The sequence below is a fragment of the Pteropus medius genome, unplaced genomic scaffold (assembly GCF_902729225.1).
Source record: "Pteropus medius unplaced genomic scaffold, Ma_sr-lr_union100, whole genome shotgun sequence".
NCBI classification, from domain to species: domain Eukaryota; kingdom Metazoa; phylum Chordata; class Mammalia; order Chiroptera; family Pteropodidae; genus Pteropus; species Pteropus medius.
The window spans coordinates 34,400,377-34,414,417 of NW_024354875.1; the positions used below are offsets into that span (position 1 = coordinate 34,400,377).

Sequence of the window (14,041 nt, forward strand, 5' to 3'; positions counted from 1 at the left end):
CCAGTTACTTAAGATTTTAGTCTCTATTCATGAAATAAGATGTCACAGGCTTGTCAGTCTTTAAAATATTCTCTTTTAAAATGCACAAGTGCCTGGACAGATAACTTCTTAAGGTACTATTAAGGAAATACCTTACTGGAAATTATTAATAGATAGCTGAATATAAACTGCAAAATTGCTTGATAGTGGCAAGACAAAACAAACAAAAAGCAGATTAAAAAAACTCAACCTAGATCACAATTTTTTTCTAAGATCATAATTTTGACAAACACATTTAACAATCTGTATGATCATCATAATAATTGCTTCAATGTTAAGTGCAATCTTTCCATGTTTCCTTATTAGTTAAAATTTGTATATATTCAAATTCTTAGAAGACAACACATCATTTTATAAGAAAAATTCAAATGACCAATTTTAAAAATGAATTTTTCCATTTGGCTTTAGCACAGTTTAATCATAAAATTTCCTTGAATTGGAAAATTTTTTTCATGTGATGGTCAGAAGACAAATAATTGCCTCCTAGTTTCTACTATTAAAATGATGACAGAGGGATACTCAGGCAATAAAGTCACTAAAAGAAACTATAAAACACAGCTGCAGTACTCTCACCACCTGTAGAAATATGCCATTTTTAAAGACAAATGGTAGCTACAGTAAGACATACGAAGATACAAAAAATACAAACTGCACATACATTTAGTTATCAATATTCTTCAGGGGGAAAAAATCACCAACACGATTCAATAAAAGTCTGAGGCTTCATAAATGATTTTACATACAAAATGTGCAAGGCACAAGTCAGAGCAAAGAGAACAAAGATAAACTGAAAACCAGAAAATACAGAAAATTTTAAATAGGCTTCCTGCCAATGAGATTATGAAACAAAATCTTCCAGAGGTAAAGAACATTAGTCATTTTTATACATTCTTTGAACTATACTCCCCAGAAACAAAAAGGCAGTGAGGGAGGAGAAAATGCATCTATGGCAATATTTTTAGAAATTGTTCATATTTTGCTTACTATATAGATAGCCCAAAGTAGCAACTTATTAAAAACAAAAATAAACAAAAAAACTCTTGTGTTGTTCTGGGAACATAAAACTAACAAGAATCTGTTTGGTGCTCCCTCAGTCAGCAAATTTCAGAAGCTTACAAATATCAAAATTTAGAATAACTCAACATTTACAAGATGTTAATAATATATATTTGAAGTGCAGGTTTCTTAAAGTTGCTTATTCAACTCTATAGACAATAGACAAAAGCTTTTAGTACTGGTTTCTACAATAGTGCATTCATGAATTTTAACTCCTTTGATTAACCCTATTTCCACTTTTTAAAAATCTAGAATATTTTTCACGTTATGAAATAATATTCCCTAGGAAACAAGGAAGAAAAGATAAAGGACTAATGACCTGACCTCTTGAAGAAATTTTTATTCTAATGCAAAGTTTAAAGAGCAAAATATAGAATTCAAATGTCCCTTATATTTGGGCAATTTCTAAAAAAAAAAGACTACTTTCGTTTGCTTTTTCTCTACTCTATCAAGATAGCCTCCTGACATTATCACTGATATATTTCTTTTTCATATAAAGAATCAGGATCTGAGAAGAATTAGATAGTATGACTTCGTAGTTAGCTTCTCCTTGCTTTAGTCTTATCAGCTATTGTCTACATGGTATGGGATTCCATGCAAGCTCAAAGGGATGAGATGCATTCCAGACGTGAAACCATATACAGACTTTGTGGAAACACTCTTGTTTCCTCACAATTACTTCTATACTATTCCCAAATCCTATTGTGAATTAATTTTTCAAAAATAATAGGTACAAAATGGAATGACTTTTCATACCTACTGATTATAATATTTTTATATAACCTATAAAACACTATAACCCACCCAATTTAAAATCTGTGTACTTACAGTATGATTTCCAAACAGGAGGTCTATATTCATCTGTATCTGAAAAAATAAACATCAAATTAACATTAGTGAATATTTATATCTTAAGGAAGATATTTTAGTATTTATTGAGGTCTACTTGCCCAAAGCATTGTGCCAGGAACTAAAGGGTATTCAAAGGTTTTAGTCACGGTCCTCACTTTCTTGAAGGACAATTTCAAAGATGTTCAAAAAATGTTACTGTATTTAACTACTTAGCATATAAAAATATCAAGGTTAATTTTTATTGCTGGCACTCATTTCTTACAATTACTGAGTTAATGATGGTCAACAATGTCTTTGTTTCTTTGGGCTTAATTCTATGATTATTTCACTGAAAGATCCCTGAAGTCATTAGAATTTTTCTTTTTCAAACTGAGCAGATAACAATTTGAATCCTCAGAAAGGTATTTCTATAATTCCTCACATTACATATGGAGGATTTCCAGTGTAACTGATTTTACTAACATCAGGAGAGAAGAGCAGCAAGGTACAGATCTTAGTCCTCATACATTCTGGACAATCAAAACCAGGAAATGAAGAACACTTCAATGGAAGAGAGCCTAGCTAGGGAGCCACAAAGAACATGAAGCAAACATCTGCTCTTCTATTCCATTTCCCCTCCCTCTGCTTGAATGCAGATGTAGGACACAGTGTGAAGAGGCAATGGAAGGAGACGGAAATACAAACATGTGAGCAAGATGGAGGAATTAGAAAAAGGAGAGGGGCCAGTTTGGTTTGGCTTCTCATCAGTAAAGCATAGTGGAGGAATTATTCTGTCAGTCATAAGCTCTGCCTGCAAGATTATGTAGCCAAACCAGCAGACAACAGCATTTTCGTGTGGAAAGGTGGGAAAGCCACATCACCTGGCTGTGCTGGCATCCAACATGAACTCATTAAGGAATTTGATGCTAAAAATCTTGGTCTCCAAAGAGGCAAAACAATTCCTAGAAAGTTTATTGAGAAGACTGAATCTAGCATATGTAAAGTAAAAAATGGTCATAGACACAAAACATTTAGCCCCCAACTTCCCAACCTTTAAATGCAATCTCACACTTCATTTATGATGTGTTATCATAAACCACACAAATACTTTGAGTCAGAGGGCTATAGCAAGACTTCTACTAGTGAGCATAATAACACAAAAGGGAAAGTGTAGTCATGTGGAAGTTGCTTGGCACCTAGTAGAAGTGTTCAAATATGTTTTCTTAAAGAACGAATAAAAGATTACATGAATAAACGAATACCGAATGAAGTAATGCAGCAAATAAAGTTGACTCTTCTTATTCATGGTAGTTATATTCTATAAAGTCACTTCGAACACAATTACCGAATACTGAAACACTACTCCCACGGGAAACATAAGGTTAGGTTCCTACATGCCTCTGGTCACAACATTTTTATCAACCAATCAATCAATACATAAACTTGTTTTATGTGTGTTTCTGTTTAAAGATACCTTACTTAGTATATATTTATGATTCATTAACACTGAACTCACAGCCAACAGCACTGTGATTCATGCCTCAATGACGCTTATCTAACACGTGTATTTTCTCCGTAAGATACATCACATCCTTCTTGCACTTAGATCACCAGACAGCACAATGGCACTATGCTTGAGGGCCATTTTAAACAACAAAATCACCAATGAAAAAAAATGCAAAAAAAAAAAAAAAAAAAAATAGACTAAATGGCACTAAATAGACTTTGAAGAGGACACTTGTTTACATATGAGAGCTGAAAGCAAGCAAAGAAGGCAGAGTTGCTTTGTTTGACCTCAGCTAGGAATATGTAGGTCATGCAACTCAAATATTCTGCCACTCTGTTATCACTGGCAAATGACCAGGAAAATGTCACAGGTACTTATTTTAGGGTTCCAAATAAATGCTAGCAAGTAAGCAAATTTGCAAATACCTAATTGTGAATAATGAGGTTTAACTGTATATGAATGAGTAATTATTTAGGAAAACTGCCAACTCAAGTGAATTTGCCTAGTAATGACAAAGTTAGGATGAAATATGACCTTTAAGCAGTGATATATACATATTGACCTCATTAGGGATGCATGTGTGTTTGGGGGCTTTAATTATATTGAGGTTTGTCTTAATAAGTAAATTATAATTATAATTAACTCAATTATATATTTTTAATACTAAAAAAATTTGCCTATAAGCATTCAAGCCATTTTATGATTTCTCTGATGACATATAAATGCTATACTAAATTGGTTCAGGGATTAACACAGGAATGTACATTTACTCTTTCGGAAATTACCCACATTCCATGTGTGTCCTGGCCTTATTGCCTGGGTCCAAAGCGCATAAACTGCAATGACCAGGCCCCTTCTAACTATCATGTAGGACAGTGGTGCCCAACCTTTTTGACACCAGGGACCGGTGCTCCTATGGGAATCTAATGCCTGATGATCTAAGGTAGAGCTGAGGAGGTGATGCTAGTGCTGGGGAGTGGCTCCAAATACAGATGATGCTTCGCTTGTGAGCTGCTCACCTTCTGCTGTGTGGCCCGGTCCTAACAGGGCACAGACAGGTACTGGTCCGTGGCCCCAGGGTTGGGGACCCCTGCTATAAGCAGTTAGACAAGGAACTCTCAACAAACAATACAGGGCTGGTCTTTAACACTGACAGAAAGTGATTAAAAGAAGGGAGATAAATTGTGTAATATTATACTAGAGTTTTCTTTCTGGCATTTGGCAGAGGATGGGCTGCTTCAGGACTGAGCAAGCCTCCTGGGGTTCAAGCTTGGAGGAAGAGACAAAGATACTGAATTTCGGGCTAACTGGAACACTAATTAATAGAAAAAAAATGGAAGCATATTTGGTCCCTGAATTTATATAACAGGTCATGTCAGTTCCTCCTGCATATCTTTTTGGCCCTGTAGTTCTATTTCTAGGAATTTACTGTAAAATAATTAAGGATGTTAAGAAAATATTAATATAGAAGAATACTGCTGCAATATTACTTGTAAGGCCAATAAAATGGATCTAACCTAAATGCCCAACATTTGGAAACTGACAGAATCAATTATGATATATTCCAGTTTGAAGATACCTTGACTACATTAAAAGGACACCTTTTAATCTGTCAGAAAGTCTGTTCTCTTAAATATTTTAAATCTTTTAAAATATTTAAAAGTGGCTCATCTAAAGTTTGGATTACAAACAGCTTTTAATATCTATTAATATAGATATTAAAAGCTGTTTGTAAAAAATTTGCCTATAAGCATTCAAGCCATTTTATGATTTTGGCTCGTCTAAAGTTTGGATTACAAACAGCTTTTAATATCTATTAATATTAACCATATTAGAAATTAAAACTGAGAATAAGTTATTTATTTTAAAATCATATACAAAATTAATTAATATATAATACATTTATGAAAAATAATTTCACTTTTCAAAACAAAAAATTTGCTTTACATTTTGAAAATCTCTTTAATGTCTAGTGTAAGTGAAGACAGCCAGATTCTCATAACTGCTTCTGCATTTAATCTCTTGTGATATCACACGTAATGTACCTTCTGGAAGGTTAAAGTGGACACTTGTGAAAGAATGAGTGTGAGAAGGCAAATAATGTCTTATTATTATTAAAATAGTTTAACTTTGTGGAAACTTAAAAAATCTGGGGACCCCTAGGAGCACCCAGATCATACTTCGAGAACAACTGCTTTAAACCATGCTAGGATATGGGGTAAGGTGGGGAAACATACATCTCATCTACAGAAGAAATGCAAAAGTTCACAAAGAAAAGAGGAAATCATGTGTTCAGCAGTTCAAAATCCTTTCAGCTTGTTCAAAGGAAGGGCCAATAAGCACCAAATGTCTGTGATTTGTCTTCAGAGGAGGTCTCAAGGGCTCTCATCGCCTCTTTTTGATTCTGCCAGAAAATCCGCCCAGACCTACCATATAAGTATGACAGACTTCCACTAAAGCTTAATAGAGAATGACAGCCACATAACCTATAACTCAGGAACAGCTCATCTTAAAAAACTCAAGGACAACTGCTTAAAATAGTCTTAGTATAGTATGGATGAGTGTATATATCCACAAAATCCATTAAAAGATTTTCTCCATTGCCTTTAAGTGTCAGTAATACTTTTCATATCTACATAAAAGATAATTTTATAAAAATACCAAAGTTAGAGGATGTAAAGCAATCAGAACTCTCATGTTCTACTAATGGGAATTTAAATGAAAACACACACTTTGGAAAACTAGCAGTATCTACTTAAGCTAAACTTATGCATACCTTATGGTCCAACAATTCCATTCCTGGGCATATACCCCAAAGAAATACATACATTCACCAAAAGACATATACTACAATATTATTAGCAGCACTATCTATAGTGGCCAAAACCTGGACACTCCCCCAAATACCCATCATCAATAGAATGAATAAATTGTGATATATTCCCACCATGTACTACTATGCAGCAAAGAGAATAAATGATCTATAACTAGAACTTCACTCGACAATATGGATCAACCTATGATGTCAATCCCAAGAAAGAAGACATAAATATATACCGTATGATTCAATTTATATGAAGTATAAAAACAGGCAAAAAGTCAGGAGAGTGGTTGCTCTTGTGAGGAAGGGGCATAGCAACTGGAAGGCAATGCACAAGGGGTTTCTAGGTTCCTGCTGCTGTGCTCTTTCTCAGTCTGGGTGCTGGTTGCATCCCTAGACTCATCAGGCTCTATATTTACATGTATGCTTTTCTGCATGTAGATTAAACTTCAACAAAAACAAAAGTAAATAAAAATGAAAATACCAAAGTGATGCTGGCATACAGAAATATCAAGACAATCAGAAAGTTTCACTCATTCCATAATATGTATTAAACACCTTCTTTGGGTAAGAGTATCCATTACAAGATGGGTCCAGACATAGCTTATGCCTTCAAAGGCAGTAAGGAAAATAAGATGGATATTATTATTTACAAATAAGGTAATATAATAAAAGTAATAGATAATACTCTTATACACAATGAGAGTTTTACAAACCATCATGTCAAAATGCCTGGCAAGCATAGGTCCCCAGTAAGTATTTGCTGAGCTAAAGAAATGGGAAAAAAGAAGGAACCACTTTGGCCAGTGTCAAGAAAGGCAAACCAGAGGTGGTATTATCTGACAAGGGCTCTGAAGAACAGATGATTTTTTTAAGTAAAATGGTTAAGAGAAGAAGATTGGAAATAAGAGAGAAAGAACATTATAAATAGGGGAAACATACTGAATAAGGGCACAGAAACAAGAAAGTTCTGGAAGTGTTTGAAGAGCAGCAAATAATGCAGAGTGGCTGAAATAAAAGACATGTTGAGGAAAGCTTGAGCTGTCCAAGGAGCATTCATAAGTAATACACCATGTGTTTTCTCTGCTTTGTACTTATTTTGTACTCAGATGTCTGAGAATACCATAGTCAGGCCCAGGTCAGTTCTCAAGAGTGAGAGAAAACAAGCCAGGCAGCAGAAAGGCCAAAGGTGGAAGAAACAGCAAGTAGAAGTGATGGAGCAAAGACTCAGAGGAAGAAGAAAGTAATGGGCTCAAAAAAAACATGTGGTAGACCCCGGAAGGTGGAGGGTCAGCTCTACGTCTAAGCAAGTGGGAGAATAAGAAGACAGGTTTGGTATGAGACCTTCTCTTCTGTGATTCTAAGCAAAATCTAAACAAATAAATTCAGGAAAACAAAAGAAAAAAATGAGATCAGCAAACTATATGAAAAGTAAAGACCAAGTCGATTGGTATGCATATTGAAAAGAGAGAAGTTAACTTATTACATGCAGTAGATGCCCAAGGTCATTGGGGTATTATTCTCTCCCAGAACCAGAAGGAGAAAGGCTTCTCCAGAGGGTGATTTTTACTTTTGTTACATATCTATGTCATTTAAAAAAAATTATACAATAAATATATTACATTTGCACCAAGGAGAAAAAAATTATAAAAACAAAAAGTTAAGAGTTAATTATTTGTAAGAGGAGGAAAATGGAAACTGATTCAGATAGGAAAAAAATCTCATTTAACAAACCCCACAGGAAGTCCTAATTATTCTGAGTGGGTTCTTGAAATATACTACCAGAGAAATCGTATTTCCAGTCTGAGAGGCTTAAAAATCACTGCAAGCCTTGTGACAAATTTATATATAACAAAGCACCACCTTCTGCTAAAGTCTTTGATTCTCCCTCAAAATCTTTATGGAGGTCTTCATTTATTTCTTCTCTCTGTTCTAATTGAATCTGCTGAATGGCAAGCATTCACTATGGAAAAACGAAGTTTCTTAATTAAATTTTCTTTCACTTTTGGTTAATTGCTAGAAATTTTGAGTCAAGGAAATCTTTCACATATTTTACTTTTATGAAGAATGATTCCAATTTTTCCTTGCTTTTATAAACTCAGAGATACAGATTTTAAGGAAGATTAGTGTTAATTTTTTTTTGCCTATAATTTCTTTTTGTGTTGCTTTTCTCTCTAAATAATAATACTTTCAAGGACATTTATTTTTCCCTTAGATATTAAAAATTTCAAGATACTTATCTGTATTTTTAGGCAATGATTAAAAGAACCTTAGTTAAATATAACTAGGCTTTCTCTGACATTATATTATAATTTATAATATTAGGGCTATGTGGGAAATACTCAAAGTGTTCATTTACTGGTTGACAAGATTAAACCTATTCATAAATACCCTAAAGTTCTGAATTTTCAGATTAACCTAAAATATTGTATAATTGAGTAAATCTTTATGCTCTCTCCAACTGAATTCTTTTTACATCCAGTAGATCTACTGAAAACAAAGAGTTTTATTATATTTTTACTATATAGTTTTGTGTATTATTACATAGTTATGTCTTATGAATTCTTTGGTTTAGAACAATATTTTTCTGTTGAAATTTAACTTTTTATTTAAAAAAAAATTAACAGTCCATTCTAGAACAGACTAGAATGTTAAATTTAAGCTGTTTATTGTTTTAGGCTCAAACCAAAAAGGTTTTTACAACTTTTTAACAATATGATGGGTTTTCTCAAAAAGGACTACAGTTGCATTTTAAATGAGGTTTAGACTAATAATGCATGAACACTTAAAAACTATGTGATTCATGTTTCACAGCATGTTTGTTTCAGATTGTCTTTGATTTGAAAATTAACAATTATGATTTCTGAAAAAAAAAGAAAGGCATTTATTGACAAGAACAAGAACATTTCCTCCCTTCGAATGAAGACTCACCTTTCAACCAACAGGCAAGAGATTCCCTGTCCTGTTTTAATCAGAAATGAAAGGCATTAATGATTGATTCCCACCTGCTGCTTTTTTGTTTCCATATCAAATTTGGCATACCAAAATGATGAGATGCTTGTGACCAAAAAAACTCTATTTTACTATAATATTTTAAAAGAAGGGCATAAAATTCACAATAAATATCAAACAATTACCACTGTTAATATCTGAAAGAGTCACAAAGCAAACAACCAAACTTTTTACTCTAAAAGAAATATATTTCTTGGAATACAAAAATTCACAGTAAAAATTACAAGGCTCATAACAACATACACAGTTCTAAACTAATGAAGAAATAAAGAGTTTTGCTAGGTTTCTAGATACCTCCTATCCTGACTAAACCTCTTTCCTAGAAAATGCTTCAAAACGTGGAAAGTAAGCATTTCAACTAAGATAATTAAAATTCACTCTGCAAAGTCATGGCCAAATCAGGTCAGTTAAATTCACCCTTGGAAGAAACAAAGTCATTTAAAACTGTTCTGAGTTGAAAACTGATGTGTCATGATACAATTCTGACTGAAATAAACTATTTTTAAAATCAAAGATAATTGTTTTTAAGTCTTCAGAGAATAATGACCCAGAACTGTTAGTACATGGAAAAAAACTTCCCGGACGGTACAACTATAGGGCTCACATTTAACTTCAACAAAGATCTCCAAAAACAAGTGTTTTGCAAATGTGGCGCACAACTCTTCACTACAGACTTTGGCTAACAAAGCATCCTAAATGAAATGTGAACTAAACTTAGAAACCTCTCCTTTTTAAAACTCAAGCTTCACTTCACCTTTTATTAAAGACCTTAACAATGTTTCCTCCAACCAGCTTGGCAGACATAGCAAGCAGACTACATGAAGTCCTTCTGCTTACTCAGATCTTTTCACTGTACTCTTGGTAACAAAAAGCTATGCACAGAAATTGAGTCATTCGACTCAATTCAAAGGTATAGGTTATTATTTTTTCCGACTCACTATTTTTTTCTTCTAGACAAGTCCTCTATCTCTCTGAGGTTTTCTGTCTAAAGGATCTGGTAATTTCTGCTGTTTATCCTAACATGTTGGCATATTAACAGAAAAGTTCTCAGACAGGCCCACTTAACCACAAGGTTTCTAACAGAGAACATCAAGAAGAGATTTAGCTCTTGCTAGTCAAGCCTCTCAATAACATCTCAATATTCCCAAATGGCTCCCATTAGGATTCTGTTAGGTAAGTAAAAGAATTCACCTTTAATAGCATGATGTATTTCCTAAAACCCTCTACCAAAAAAATTGGATACACACAACAAAATAGCAATAAAGTATACCCTTCTACTTGATTTCTCTCCATCTCCCATGTCTACATTAAACTGCAATAAATTAATTTTTACGAAGTCCTTATAATTCATCCTTAAAAGAATATACCATATGGTATAAATATTTCACCACACACACAAACAAAAGAATATACCTGATGAATACTTTTTCCAAACCCAGCAAAGTAGACTTTTAACCATCCAGAGCACTTGTAGTTATAGATATCAAAAACGTAACAACATGAAAACTCTTTGCAGAATTTTTACTCTTTATAAATAAAAGTTATGGAAAGTAACTAAAACTATACTTTTAGTGGGGATCTTCCTAGTCGGTTACCTAAGAACTATAACTCAATTGTCACAAACCCCCTCACCTCTTTCAGTAGACAGTATATAGACTCCTTGTTCTTTTCTTAAAGGAAAAGTTGCAAACAATGTTTTTCTCCTTGTTGTTATTCATCCTTTGGGACAAATTATTCCTAACCCGTGCATTTCCCATACACCACCTTATTTTGTAGCAATGACTCACTTGGATCCTTGCCCTTGGAAAAGTAATCTATCATCATATTCTCAGGCTTAGGAGTATACAACAGAATGTGTTTATTAGAATATGCATTATTTTTTGACACAGATTCACAGAATAGTTAAGACTCCCCAATGATGAGAGTTGGCCTATTATTTTGCCAGCAAGCATTAAAACAGCAACCCTTCAAAGTCTTGCCTTACATCAGTGTTTTCAAGCTTTATCAGGAGGACAGGAACTCAGAAAATAGGATATAATAACTCTTAAATGAAACTATATGGGGGAAAGAGAGATAAAGGCTCTTTTAGTATTATAGTTGGCCCTCAGAATCCATGGGTTCTGCATCTGCAGATTCAACCAAATGCAGATCTAAAATACTTTTTTAAATGTTACATTGTGGTTGATGTGTACTATGTAGTTAGGCTTACGATGGCTGCCTCTGCACTAAACATGTACGGACTTTTTTTCTTGTCATTATTCCCTAAACAATACAGTATAACAACTATTTCCATAGCATTTATATATTAGGTATTATACATAATCTAAAGATAATTTAAAGTATATGGGAGGATATACATAGTTTATATGAAAATACTATGCCATTTTATATGAGAGACTTGAGCATCCATAGATTTCGGTATCCGCAGGGAGGTGGAGGGTGTCCTAGAACCAATTCCCCGTAGATACCAAAGCATGACTGTACTGAGATAGAAAAAGATCACAACATTCCTCATCTTATAACTTCCTAATGCACTTCTTTTATACTGGATTTCTCTGGGAAAAACCAATCAGTCACACACACACACACACACACACACACACACACATGGATTCTGAAAAACACAAAGAAGTTTGCTTTAGATTACAAGATGTGGAACCGAATGTGGACTAAGGCAGCTCATAGATGTAGGAAAGAAATCAGAGTCAGACAGAGAAGTAATACTGTGTCAACCACAAATGAGCACAGTTGGATAATTCTAAGCACATGCTAACTGTCCCAAGGTATAATAAAATGCTCAGCATGTTTTAATTAACTGTGCTTGGACTGCACACATGACAGTATAGGCTGCCAAGATGCAAAAACTCTTTGGAAATGAGAACTTGTGCTTCAAATTGATAGGTATCTATTTTTCTTCCTTTGAGAGCAGCATCCAGGGAATGAAAGATCTGAGGTTGTGGTCTTCTCCTGCCGACAGTTGCACCCAACAAAGCCTATAATGAACATGTAACAGACTTATTTGTCTTAAAGAAGTTTCTGCAGTCTGGGGACAAGAGGAGCAACCAACTGAAAGTATAACAGTAACAAAGGCCCATCTTTTCTTAATTCCTACATCCAAATGCTTTAAAAGTGAAAGTATTTTTATAATTCATTTGGCAGCAAACTCTGGTGTGACCTAAACCTGAAAATATTTTTTAAATTCTTTGTAAATCATTTAATGGTAAAAACATCACCTGAACGAACATGAGAATATTTAGTTTTTATTTATTCCACAGAATGTGACTATTCGTTTCATTGCAGAAATATTAACATGTGATTAGAGTGACAGACTGCTGCGGTTTTATAAAATATACTACATATGAGAAATATATTACCTTTCTAAAATCTAAAAAATTGTGAATTCCAACACACATCTTTTAGCAAGGGTTTTGGATGAGGGATTACAGACCTGATAGTGTTGTTAATATTTATGGCTGATCATGTTAAAATGTACGTCAGAACATGGTACTCTTCTGCTAGACTCTCCAATGGCTTCCTGTGTCACTAGGAATAAAAGCCAAACTCTTTACCATTGCCTACAAGATTGCTATTCAAAAAGGACCACAACATTGACATCACCTAGTAATTTGTTAGAAATGCAGAATTGCAGGACCCAACTCCCATCCATGAATCAGAATCTGCATTTTCACAAGATCCCCAAGTGATGTGCAAACACCTGACTTTTAAGAAGCACTGACATACAAAACCTTAGATGATGTGTCCGTCTCACCCTGCAGAGTTCATTTCCTACTTCTCTCCCCTTCACCCACTCTTTTTCAGTCTCTTTGGTTTCCCTGCCATTCATCAAACATATGAGAAACCTTCCACCTAGCTGTTCTCTTGGACTGGAATGTTCTTCTCCTAGGTAACTCTGTGGCTGATTCTCTTAACTGTTCCAGTTCTTTACTCAAAAATCACCTTCCCTCACAATTCATATTCCTTCTGTTCCCATTAGTTGTCATTTTATCTAAAATACTAATATTTTACCAAATTATGTTGTTGTTTTTTTTTGTCTCATCCCACTAGATTGTAAACTTCATGAGGGTGGAGATTTTTGTCTGTTTTTCACACTACTGTACCCTTAATGCCTAAAACAGCAATTCTCAATGTGGTTTGTGAATCATTGAGACTTTCAGTGGATCCACAAGGTCAAAACAATTTTCATAATTATTCTAAGAAAGTATTTGTCGTTTTCACTGGATTAACATTTGCACTAGTGATGTGATAGGTATAACTGCTGGTGCTTCAACACAAAACAATGCGAGGGCACCAAGACCCAAGGATTGTAGAGATGAGCTGGAATTCTTATGGTCATGATGCTATTAAAGTCCTCTTGCTACTGTTGGTTTCCCTGTAGCTCGAGCTTGAGTATAACCTTCCATGAGATGTTTAGGATATTCTCTGGTTCCCACTTCCAAAGATTTATTAAATCTATCAACTCCAAGAAGTGCCTCCTTATAGGCCTGCAATAGGGTGATATTCTGAAGCAGCATCATCCCAATGGAATTAGTGACAAGAGGACACTTATTGTGTACATTTTATGAAAGAGTCCCATAAGCACAGTAATCCTTTCCCAACTTCCAATTTTCTAAGCTAAAAATTCCTGCTTAAATATGCACACATACTTCCTATAGTCTTGAAATTTCTACCCCTCTAATATTTAAACCATGAATCACTTTTGTTAGGAATGATTACAAAATGAATGACCTAGATTAGGAAGACAAAAAGCAGGTGAA

At 34.2% G+C, this 14,041-nt stretch overlaps 1 protein-coding gene across 1 annotated transcript in view; it reads right to left on the reverse strand.

Annotated features, from left to right (window-relative positions):
- The window catches only part of CHN1 (chimerin 1), a 146,818-nt gene that overhangs the window by 113,049 nt on the left and 19,728 nt on the right, over positions 1 to 14,041 (reverse strand). Inside the window, exon 2 of the mRNA XM_039855245.1 lies at positions 1,924 to 1,962. Coding sequence (XP_039711179.1) covers positions 1,924 to 1,962 — 39 coding nt within the window. The remainder of the gene's footprint in view (positions 1 to 1,923; positions 1,963 to 14,041) is intronic.